At 44.1% G+C, this 12727-nt stretch overlaps 1 protein-coding gene across 3 annotated transcripts in view; it reads left to right on the top strand.

Annotated features, from left to right (window-relative positions):
• The window catches only part of KCTD15 (potassium channel tetramerization domain containing 15), a 54583-nt gene that overhangs the window by 26906 nt on the left and 14950 nt on the right, over positions 1-12727 (top strand). For all 3 annotated transcript variants that reach the window (XM_040329436.1, XM_040329435.1, XM_040329434.1), the window contains one exon: positions 10201-10345. In XM_040329436.1, the coding sequence (XP_040185370.1) occupies positions 10201-10345 (145 nt within the window). The remainder of the gene's footprint in view (positions 1-10200; positions 10346-12727) is intronic.

Raw genomic sequence — 12727 nt, 5'->3', positions numbered from 1 at the left:
GAGAATCGCGATTCTTTTGCTTAGAATAAAGATTACGATTCTCAAAAAAATAAAATATTTTAAATATTTACAATATATATGTATGTATATTTTATATCTTTCAGTCTCTCTCAGTTCTCCCTATGTCTCCATGCACCACCCACAGATCTACATTTTAAAATGGTTAATTTAAAAAATAAATCTCTATATCAAAGTTAAACTCAACAAGAAAAAAATAACTAAATATATATATATATATATATATATATATATATATATATATATATATATATATACACACACATCCATACATTTTTTTTTTTTTTTCTTGTCGAGTTTAACTTTGATATAGAATTTTCTTTTTTAAATGAACTATTTTGAAATGTAGATTGTGGGCGGTGTTCACTGTGCAGCATGGTGACATAGGGAGGACTGGTAACATAGGGAGGACATGGTGACCTAGGGAGGACATGGTGACATAGGGAGGACATGGTGACATAGGGAGGACATGGTGACATAGGGAGGACATGGTGACATAGGGAGGACATGGTGACATAGGGAGGACATGGTGAAATAGGGAGGACATGGTGAAATAGGCAGGACATGCCTGACGAAGGGGCCCTGCGTGGTTCCGAAACGTTGCACGTTTGTGATCATGCAATAAATCATCCGTTTGGACGCCATTTACGTTGTTCCATGGTGTGCTGGCAAATATTTTTAGTGGGGAGGACATGGTGACCTAGGGAGGACATGGTGACCTAGGGAGGACATGGTGACCTAGGGAGGATATGGTGACCTAGGGAGGACATGGTGACCTAGGGAGGACTGAATATCAAGCACCGCAGCAGTAAGTAGTAGAGAAACGTGGTACCGCCTTCGCCCAGGCATCCATCCAGTAGCGCATCACGCTCTCTGCTGACTGACGTCAGTTCCGATATCGGCGCCTTATGCGTTCCACACTTGTTCCATGGTTCCGATGGGGACATCCGAAAAATCAAGCTACACCAGCCTGAAAACCCCCCCTGGGGGAGGGGCACCGGTGTGTTGTGAATCAAGATTGCAATTAATCGTGCAGCTCTAGATTGTACACGACTGATCAGCAGGTCCCAGCCATGAATCATTGGCCAGGATCTGCTGACAGGCTCCGCTGTCTACAATCACAGCATGTACGCGTCCAAAACCCGGAAGCAGGCAGTGACGTACAGGTACATCGCTTTGCCTGTGCAGGCCTCCCGTACTTAGTACAATTTGGGGGCGGGCTGTCTGCAAGTGATTAATATAAAGTCACCTCCAACACCCCCCCCCCCAAAAGCCATTAAAAAGGAAAACGAATGCAGCCTCCACGTCGCACGATTGGTAAGCTGCAATATACTGTATTGAATTTTTAGTTTGAGGTTTAACACTGTTTTAAGTATAATTACCACGAATGCTTTACATTCTAAAACTGACAATGGTGCTTGAATCTATTTAGCGCTGAATATCATAAAAAAACGAAATCTTGAACTTATTAATATTATAATAATATTTTTTTTTATAAAATACAATTTAGACCTTTTTTTTATCCTGTACATCTCAGTGCTGCTTTAAACACTCATTCGTGCGTGCCACAGCCCTTGCCGCCCCTCTGACAGGCAGGCATTTGACAGGCAGCAAGGAAGCGATATGTCTCCTCCTCGCCACCTGATTTAAAGTGGTTGTAAACCTCAGACATGAAATTTGAACAAAGCATATCCCTCTATAGTGTGTACTTATCTTAATCATGAGCACCAAGTGTCATTTTTGTCTTCTCTCTCCTTCCTCTGCTACCAACATGAGTCACTTCTGACACAAAGAGAAAAAAAGGTGACAGGGGAGCCGATTGACAACCTCAGCTCTGTTTTTGTGTGAAGGGGGCCTGTCTCCTCGATCCAATCAACTCTCAGAGCTCTCCTCACTGAGCTCTGCAGAGTGTAATTTCAGCTCGTTGTCCCCTTTTTTCTCAACTTTCAGACAAGCTTTATAAATTCAGCACTTTGAATAGATGTAGAGAAGATCGTAGATAAACAGGTACAGCTTACGTAGGAGGATTTGTTTTATCTCTCAGTATCACCTTCACTTCACTGGGTATATGGAAGGGTTTACAACCACTTTAACACTGTAAATGCCCCATACACTTAAATGGAACACATTCTGCTACAGTACTACCTGCCAAATGCAGCAAATCATCACTGGCACAGATTGTTTGCAGCCCTGGGTGGTTGCATGCACTTCTTTAGGTGAGTGGTTGGGGGGGATAAAAAATGTAGCTCGGCTGACTACCTATAGAGCCAGAACGGGGATCTGTCAAAGTAAACAGACAGATCCCCGTTCTGACAGGGGAGGAGAGAGAGATCTGTTGTTCCTAGTGATTAGGAACAGCGATCTCTCTCCTCCTCCAGTCAGTCCCCTCCCCCCACAGTTAGAAACACCTCCCAGGGAACACATTTAACCATCTGATCGCCCCCCCAGTGTTAACCTCTTCCCTGCCTGTGAAATTTACACAGTAATCAGTGCATTTTTATAGCACTGATCGCTGTATAAATGTCAATGGTCCCACAAAAGTGTCCAATCTGTCCGCCGCAATGTCACTGTCCCCGCTAAAAATCGCCGCCATTATTAGTAAAAAAAACATGATAAAAATGCCATAAATCTATCCCCTATTTTGTAGATACTATAACTTTTTGTGCAAATTAATCAACATACGCTTATTGCGATTTTTTTTTATACCAAAAATATGTAGAAGAATACAGTCCTAAACTGATGAAGAAATTAGTTTTTTTATTTATTTTTGGATATTATAGCAAAAAGTAAATTTTTTTTTCCAAAATTGTCGCTCTATTTTTGTTATTAACGCAAAAAATAAAAACCGCAGAGGTGATCAAATACCACCAAAAGAAAGCTCTATTTGTGGGGAAAAAGGACGTCAATTTTGTTTGGGTACCACGTCGCATGACCGCAAAATTGTCAGTTAATTCGACGCAGTGCCGAATCGCCAAAAATGTCCTGGTGATTAAGGGGGGGGGGGATCCTTCCGGTCTGTAGGGGGTTCAGCCAAGAAATGCCAAGCCCAAAAACATATAGACAAATGCACTGCAAACGCATTAAAACGCGTGTCAAATGCATATAGATGCGCTACGTCAAAAACGCTACGTTCCGTGCAGTTTCTGGTGTGAATAGGCCCCAACTCTTTCATTTCAAGAAAAAGCAACTCCCAGGCCGTGTACACACGGTCGGACAAAACCGATGAGAATGGACCGAGGTTCAGTTTCATCGGTCCAAACCGACCGTGTGTATAGCCCATCGGTCTGTTGTCCTTCGGTCAAAAATTTTAAAACATGCTTTAAAATCGAACCGATGGCCCGCTGCCCGATCGCTCCAAACCGATGGTTAGCACAGAAAGCATCGGTTCAAAACCTGCGCATGATCATAATCAAGTCGACGCATTGAACTTCGTTTTATTCAGCACGTCGTGTGTTTGACGTCACCGCGTTCTGACCCGATCGGTTTTTGGAACGATGGTGTGTACGCACATCAGACCATCAGGCCACTTCAGCGGTGAACCGATGGAAATGGCCCGTCGGACCATTCTCATCGGTTTGGAACGACCGTGTGTACGCGGCCCCAGGATGACTTTTTACATTTTATCATTTGCAAGTTTTTTTTACACCTTTTATTTCCACCAGTCTGTTACACTTCACTTTGACATCACCACTTCCCCTGTCAGACTTTTAGAAATTGCGAGAAAACCAGGCGCAATTTCAGAGTAAAAAACAAATAAAAAATCAGACACACTGCATGAAACCGGAAGCAATTATTTCCACGGTCTTCATAAGCAGGCCTTGCGCTATTCATAAACACGCACATAAAATAATAATAAAATAAAAAAGATGTAATGGAGCTTGGCCTGTCCTTGCGAATCCCATAGTAGGTTTTTCTATGATGAATACTTCAATCTCGGCTCCCAGAATGCTATAGAACAAGAGCAGCCTATCGCCGAGGGCCCAATGAGATTCAGAGCCGCGGGCTATTGACCTAGTGCTACAGCTGTACCATGTGCAGATCTGGTTGGGAAGAAGCTGCACACGAGATGGGGGGAGGGAGGGAGGGAGGACCTCTGCATTCAGTGCCGGAATTATCATTATAAACTGGAGATTTTATCACTTTATAGAAAACTAAGCGTGCCCCTAATACAGCCAGGCGGCAGAATGTAGAATATACCCTCATGGATGCCAACACAGAGATCTCCACCGTGATTTACTGATCTACAGACAACATCTGGGACACAAGGAACTGACCCATAAATAATCGCCTTCTCATTGGGGGGCCTTGTATTAAATCCAGGGCAGGACTCACACACGACAGACCCATTATGTTACAGAAATTCTGTCACATGTGTGACTCGATGATGGAGTGTTGGAACATTGTGAATCACAATCGATTTAACTTTTCCTTTTTTTTTCTAATACTACGCCGACAGTGCAGCATGGGAAACGCTTTAAAGTGATCCCATCATTACAATTCACTCCTTTTATGAACCTAAAACAATTACGGCAGAATCACCAAATCACATTATCCAAAGCTTGCCTGCCTTGAAAAATAAAATAAAATACTGCAACATAAATGCGTTATGCCGCGTACACACGGTCGGAATTTCCATCAAGAAAACCGTGGATTTTTTCCCCAACGGGATCTTGGTTCAAACTTGTGTTGCATACACACGATTCCGCCCGTCAAGAACGCGGTGAGGTACAATACTACGACGAACCGAGAAAAATTAAGTTCAATGCTTCCGAGCATGCGTCAAATTGATTCCGAACATGCGTTTTTTTTTTTTGTGCGTCGGAACTTTTCTTGTAGGAAAAATTGAGAACCAGCTCTCAAATTTTTGCTGTCGGAAATTCCGACAAAAAAAGTCAGATGGGGCCTACACACGGTCGGAATTTCCGACAAAAAGCTCACATCGGACTTTTCTTGTCGGAAATTCCGACCGCGTGTACGCGGCGTTAGTATCCCAACACATTAAGCGACCGCACCTTCGAACTACACTATACAATCTCTCACAAAAGTGAGTACACCCCTCACATTTTTGTAAATATTTTATTCTATCTTTTCATGTGACAACACTGAAGAAATGACACTTTGCTACAATGTTGTGTAGTGAGTGTACAGCTTGTATAACAGTGTACATTTGTCGTCCCCTCAAAATAACTCAACACAGCCATTCATGTCTAAACCACTGGCAACAAAAGTGTGTACACTCCTAAGTGAAAATGTCCAAATTGGGCCCAATTAGCCATTTTCCCTCCCCGGTGTTATGTGACTCGTTAGTGTTACAAGGTCTTAGGTGTAAATAGGGAGCAGGTGTGTTAAATTTGGTGTTATCGCTCTCACTCTCTCATACTGGTCACTGGAAGTTTAACATTTCACCTCGTGGCAAAGAACTCTCCGAGGATCTGAAATTTTGTTTTTGCTCAACATAAAGTTGGCCGAGGCTATAAGAGGATTGCCATTGAAATTGAGCTGCAGCACGGTGGCCAAGACCATACAGCGGTTTAACAGGACAGGTTCCCCTCAGACAGGCCTCACCGCGGTTGACCAAAGAAGTTGAGTGCACGTGCTCAGCATCATATCCAGAGGTTGTCTTTGGGAAATAGACGTATGAGTGCTGCCAGCATTGCTGCAGAGGTTGAAGGGGTGGGGAGTCAGCCTGTCAGTGCTCAGACCATACGCCGCACACTGCATCAAATTGGTCTGTATGGCCGTCCCAGAAGGAAGCCTCTTCTAAAGATGATACTCAAGAAAGCCTGCAAACAGTTTGCTGAAGACAAGCAGACTAAGGACATGGATTACTGGAACCATGTCCTGTGGTCTGATGAGACCAAGATAAACGTATTTGGTGTCAGGTGTGTGTGGCGGCAACCAGGTGAGGAGTACAAGGACAAGTGAGTCTTGCCTACAGTCAGGCATGGTGGTGGGAGTGTCGTGGTCTGGGGCTGCATGAGTGCTGCCAGTACTGGGGAGCTACAGATCATTGAGGGAACCATGAATGACAACATGTACTGTGACATACTGAAGCAGAGCATGATCCCCTCCCTTCAGAGACTGGGCCGCAGGGCAGTATTCCAACATGATAATGACACCAAACACACCTCCAAGATGACCACTGGCTTGCTAAAGAAGCTGAGGGTAAAGGTGATGGACTGGCCAAGCATGTCTCCAGACCTAAACCCTATTGATCATCTGTGGGGCACCCTCAAATGGAAGGTGGAGGAGCGCAAGGTCTCCAACATCCACCAGCTCTGTGATGTCATCATGGAGGAGGGGAAGAGGACTCCAGTGGCAACCTGTGAAGCTCTGGTGACCTCCATACCCAAGAGGGTCAAGGCAGTGCTAGAAAATAATGGTGGCCACACAAAAATATTGACACTTGGGCCCAATTTGGGCATTTTCACTTAGGGGTGTACTCACTTTTGTTGCCAGCGGTTTAGACATTAATTGCTGTGTGTTGAGTTATTTTGAGGGGACAGCAAATTTACACTGTTATACAAGCTATACACTCACTACTTTACATTGTAGCAAAGTATCCCAAGGTGCCAGTGTGCTACCTTGGTATGTCTGCACACTTTTACGGTTATTTTTCTGCATGTGCACAGATGGGCTACTACAGTGAGGAGTTATATTTAGTATATTTAACCCTGTCTGTACTGTGCTAGCAGATATCATTATCAGTTTTAAATTTGACCATTCTATGTAAAGTTTTTTTGACGCTTGTTGGCTCCTCCATGTCCAGCTAATGTAGATCTGGGACTCACAAGTACTTAACGCAGAACTTTAGTAATTTTTTCTTGTACAAAGGTTTTTATTAAAGTTCAGTACAGTATCATAGAACAAATAAAGAATATAGAAAACGTAAAAAAAAAAAAGATAATCCAAGTCTCATTGAGTTATTCAGAGCCCTGAAGGTCAAGGGCAAATACTTATAACCAGCACTGGGTCCTGATCGTCTTAGGGGACCTTGGGATTTAACAAGACGCTGCACTCGGTTTAAGTGATAACCAACTTACAGACTTTAGTCTTTTCATCTTTCCATCTATAAATTTTTTCTGCCCGTAAATCCCTTATACAGCTCACTTCCTGTTTCTTGTCTGGTCATTAGCCTAGGGCCTAGGCAAATGACCAGACAAGAAACAGGAAGTGAGCTGTATAAGAGATTTACGGGCAGAAAAAAAAATGAGAAAGAGAGAGCAGTGCATGATGTCATAAGCCTAGGCCCTAGGCTTATGACATCATGCACTGCTCTCTCTTTCTCTCTCGTGAGAGTTTTCCAGGAAGGGAGGATGAGGCATAAGAGGGCCAATGAGAGCTGCAGAGCTGGAGGTGTGCCTCTGTGTGTCTGTGTAAATCCAGGAAGTGAACAGGCAGCGGCTTCAGCTGCCCACATTTAAAATGGTTGCAGCGAGACTCAGTGGAGGGAGATTTCTGCAGCATATTTGGCAAGTACAGAATCCCAGTATATATAAAATAATATGCAAAGTGGTTGGAGGGAAGCTTCAGAATGGCAAAGTTGTTTTTGTTATAAATTATGTGAGCAGACTGCAGTTCCTCTTTAAAGTGGTTGTAAACCCTAGAGATGATAAATGAAAGAAGCATATCTTTCCATAGTGTCCACTTCCCTCAGTCTATAGCACTTGGTGTTGATCCTGTCTGCTCTCTCCTTATTCTGCTATCTATACGAGTCACTTCTGACAGTGTAACCAGGCACCAAGCAATCCCGGGAGATGGTCCCACCCATGGCTCAAGTCCTGTGGGAACAGAGTCCCTGCACTTTTTTCACAGCGGGAACGCAGTTCCCTTTGCAGGACTAGAGCAGCTGAGAGCAGCCGAGCCGCCCGAGCCAATCCTTCACTAAGCGGCGATGCCCAGCTTGAGTCACTGTCAGGAGCAGGCGAACCTTAGTAATCCTTCATGTCACTGGCCGCTTCCTGTATATGGATTCATCAGGTAGTGTGCGGGTATTCCGTCACTTCCTCGATGCCGCAATGTCTCCTGGGAGCTTTTGTCATTGTTCCCAGGAGACATTGCGGAGGTCTGCCGCAAGTTATCGCGGGATTTAGAAAGGACTTGCTTAAAGTTATTTCTAAAACTAAAGTACAGTGGGTCGGAAAAAAAAAAAAATCATGCGGTTTAGTAAGTATGCATATGAGCGTATCATTTTTTTTTTTTGGTGGGGGAGTGGATCTTGGGTGGGAGTTCCCACACTTTTTTCCCCAGGACTTGACCCCTGGTCCCACCCCACCTCAATCAGCTGTGCATGACTCCCTTATGGTAATGTGTAGGGGGGTGTCTTTTCCCTCCACTCTGGTCTCAGATTACACTCAGCTACCTGTCCTGTGCTATACAGTGTTAGACATCAGATCCTTGCCCCCCACCCCCCCCCCTGCATCCTGAAACTCAGAAATGCTGTGTAATTTCTGAACTTTGAATGACTGTAGAAAAGAAATGGCTGCACATAAACAGACAATACTTACTGTATGTAGGAGGATGTGTTTCATTTCTGTGTATCACCTGAGGCCAGTCACTTCAGTGGCTATATGTAACACTTTAAGTATTCGTTCAGAGCAGAGGGAATCAGCCAACAGAATTTCACCTAATTCCCAGCACTCGCTATTATGAGATGATTTGCCAAAGTCCTGGGCTCATAGGAGGATAAAGCTGTTCTTGCTGAAAGCCTTTGACTTGCCCAAGCATACAGTGTTATTAATGGCGGTGACATTAAAAGGGTTAAAGTTGTGTGTAAAGGAGCGTCCAACTTGTAAGCAGGTCCAAGGCAACCAAGAGAAAGCTTTCTTTTAGGTCATTTCAGGGTGAGATGCATTTGTTATGTGTTCACATTGTATTCCCATCGACTTGTAGGCAGTTTAAATGCGAAAACAAGCTCAGGACATGCTGCGTTTAACAAAAAATAACAATACAAGCAAATTTACAATTTAAATAAAAAAAGAAAAAGCACTTCATACATTTTCTTTAACATTACAAAAAAAAAAATGGCCGCTGCCCCCACCTATTACTGGATTTCGCAGCAAGGAGCACATGGAAGGGCAAACAAAACCAAAATGTTCCCAGCTCAACTCGCCAGCCTGCCACCAACCCAATTAACCTGTCTAACAGTTTGCATTAAAAACAAATGTTGTCGGAAATTGCGAACATCAAGAACGCGGTGACGTAATACATGTACGACGAGCCAAGAAAAATTAAGTTCAATAGCCAGTGCGGCTCTTCTGCTTGATTCCGAGTATGCGTGGAACTTTCTTCGTCTGAATTGTGTACACACGCTTGGAACAAGTTTTGATAGAAAATTTGAGAACCAGCTCTCAAACATTTGTTGTCGGAAATTCTGACAGCAAATGTCCGATGGAGCCTACACACAGTCAGATTTTCCGACAACAAGCTCATATCGAACATTTGTTGTCGGAAATTCCGACCGTGTGTACGCGGCATAAGAGTTCCCTTTACTGCAACTAAGGGGCAAAGCCCAACCCCTGAAAAACAACCCCCACACCATAATCCCCCCTCCACCAAATGATTTGGACCAGAGCACAAAGCAAGGTCCATAAAGACATAGATGAGCAAGTTTGGGGTGGAGGAACTTGAACAACCTGCACAGAGTCCTGACCTCAACCCGATAGAACACCTTTGGGATGAATTAGAGCGCAGACTGCGAGCCAGGCCTTCTCTTCCAACATCAGTGCCTGACCTCACAAATGCGCTTCTGGAAGAATGGTCAAATACTCTAATAGACACCCTCCTAAACCTTGTGGACAGCCTTCCCAAAAGAGTTGAAGCTGTTATAGCTGCAAATGGCAGGGCCAACTCAATATTGAACCCTAAGGACTAAGACTGGGATGCCATTAAAGTTCATATGTGTGTTAAGGCAGGTGTCCCAATACTTTTGGCAATATAGTGTATGCATTTCATCTGTGTATTTAGCTGTTTGCCTGAGGTTTTGCTTCAGATTAATCAATCAGCATGATTTTAATGATTTAAATATATTAATGAATGAGATATAAAAAAAAAGTGTCTTTGTCTTACAAAATTAGCTGATGTGTATAATCAGTGTAGGGGGGGAGTGTGGCTATAGAAATATACTGCACCTGTGTAGAGCAATGATTCCCACATAATAATTTTTCTTTCTTTTTTCCTTAGAATAAGTCGTCTATTTAATGGTACAGAACCCATCGTGTTGGACAGTTTAAAACAGCACTACTTCATCGATCGGGATGGGGAGATCTTCCGCTATATCTTAAGCTTCCTACGGACCTCTAAGCTGCTGCTTCCGGAAGATTTTAAGGTAAGGGGAACCCGTATTTCGTACTGACGTACCACTTGAAGCCCTGAAAATCGTTTGGTTGGTCATTTGAGTTTTACAGCTAAAGTTGCTTGATATATAGTAGAGTTGGTAGCTGTCCAGTGAATACAAATGTGTACTTATGGCAAAGCCACCAGTTGCTTTTGAGTGGCTAAACGTTTAGTTTGGAAAGGAAAGTTGGAAGCACTCCCACTAGGGTGACCACGTGTCCCGGATTGCCCGGGACAGTCCCGCATTTTGCAGGTCTGTCCCGGGTACCTTCATTCCAGGACAATACAGTGTCCCGGAATGAAACTGACTCAGCTACCCCCCCCCCCTCCCGGGCCAATCTGATGCCCCCAAAAAAGGCTGCCACATCACTGCTTTACTCACTGATATTACTTGTCCTGGCCGGGAATGCCTGGAGGAGCACAATCCCCGCCCCCTGCTTGTGATTGGAGAAATCATAAATCCCGCCTCTTGTGTCCAGTCACTGTGCTGTGATTCGTTACAGCACAAGCTGATTTTTGGGAAGGGAGGGTGTCCCCGAATGGTAGTTTGGAAATGTGGTCACCTTAACTCCCACCCTTTACACCTCCCAGTGGAAAGCCAATAGTGTGATGTTCTGTTACTTCTTCAAGCAAAGTTTTGCATCCTAGAGCCTCCAGGTTTTTGGGACTCCTGGACACTTTATAGGAAATGTTGGGCCACTCACAGCAACCATGGCAAGCTTGCCACATGGTGAAAAAGATGGTTTGTAATTTCAGGTCTTACACTCTGAGTTGCATTATGGAACAAGTCATAGTAGCTCACTGAATGGCCAGAAATTTGTGGTCACCTGACCATCACATCAAAAGTTAGACCTCCAAACAATTGCATACAGGTGTTTCCAATGAAGAGTATCACGGCATGCAGAGACATTTTTGAAAATTGTGCCCCTTTATCTTGTGAGTAGTGATGGGTGAATCTGCCTGGGTTCAAGTGAATCTGGTTCAAACTTCAAGAAACTCAAATTTTTCATCTCATTGAAATCTGTTGGGGGGGGGGGGGGGGGGATTAAATTCTGGCAATTTTTCCCCCAAGAAAGGTCATGGGGAGCTGGGCACATACAATTAAATGCCCATCATTTTGGAATTGGATGTACATCAAGCTCATGGACGTGTGATGATCAGGTGTCCACAAACTCTTGGCGATATACCAGGGCCGGTGCTACCACTAGGCAAACTAGGCAGCTGCCTAGGGTGCACTGCTTCCTAGGGCGCCCAGCCACTGGTGTTCCTCATAGGCGTGCACACAGGGTGTGCCTGGGCACACCCTAATAACCCCATGTGCATCAGCATTATCAAGGGGTGGCACCAGGTGGGTGGTTGGGGTGCCAGTGGCCAGTGTAAATGCCCCCATTATATTAAAGGCTAGGTTCAACTGTAGGAACACGTTACACCTATACTTAGGATGTAACAAAATATGCTCCCAATCAACTGTCTCCCACCATCAGAGCCTCCTCCCTGTGACAGCATGTGGCGTTATTGTGTGTTTGAGCTTTGGGGTGCACACCCTAATGCAATAGGCTGCGCACACCTATGGTATAGGCGTGCGCACAGGGTGTGCCAGGTGTGCCTCGGCAGATTCCCCCTGCTGCTTGGTTGCGAGAAAGAAACTGGGGAATCTCTGTCCCCAGTCCCTTTCTTTGAGACATCAGGAGCCTGTTTAGACCCCTGATATTTCACCAAAGCCCCCAATAGGGCACCTAAAAAAAATAGTAAAAAAACAATAATAAAAATCATTGCATAAAAATATTATAAAAAAGAATGCAATTATAAAAATGTAATCATGAAAAAAAAAGAGATCCAGCCTTACCCAGAATTGCAATACAGCTGAAAAGATACCTTGAGCTCGATGTGCCAATAACGTACATTGCTACAGCATTGTGTATGGTAGTATTGAGCAAAATAAGTTTAAAAGATATATAAGAACTCTTTGCAAGGAAGAGTAAGATGCAGAGTTGTATTGGGAAGATAAATATAGTGTTTGTGTTATTTCTCTAATTAGCAAACACCTAGGAGAGTGTAAAACACAGGCAAATTTCTCCCCAATTCCTGAGCCATGTCTTATGCGAAAGCAGTCATTGCGACCGCCTCGTGAATATTTATCAGTTTTCACCTTAGTTTAATCAAATGGAATAAGACGCCTTCGGGTGAAATTGTGTTTGGTGTCGCCGAGGCACTTGTGAAAGTTGTTAAAAGTTTTGGAATATTTAGTGTGGAACAATTTGAGGCCCGCGTTAATTTCTGCCTGCCTGACACAAAGGCGACAGAGGTGGGGGTGGGGTGGGGGGTCACACGGGAGGGGGGTCTGTCTATACGTCTTGCAGCACTTCATGTACGG

The sequence above is a fragment of the Rana temporaria genome, chromosome 11, assembly GCF_905171775.1.
Source record: "Rana temporaria chromosome 11, aRanTem1.1, whole genome shotgun sequence".
Lineage (NCBI taxonomy): Eukaryota > Metazoa > Chordata > Amphibia > Anura > Ranidae > Rana > Rana temporaria.
The sequence above is the reverse complement of the archived record's forward strand: the minus strand, read 5'-3'. Positions and strand labels throughout refer to the sequence as shown.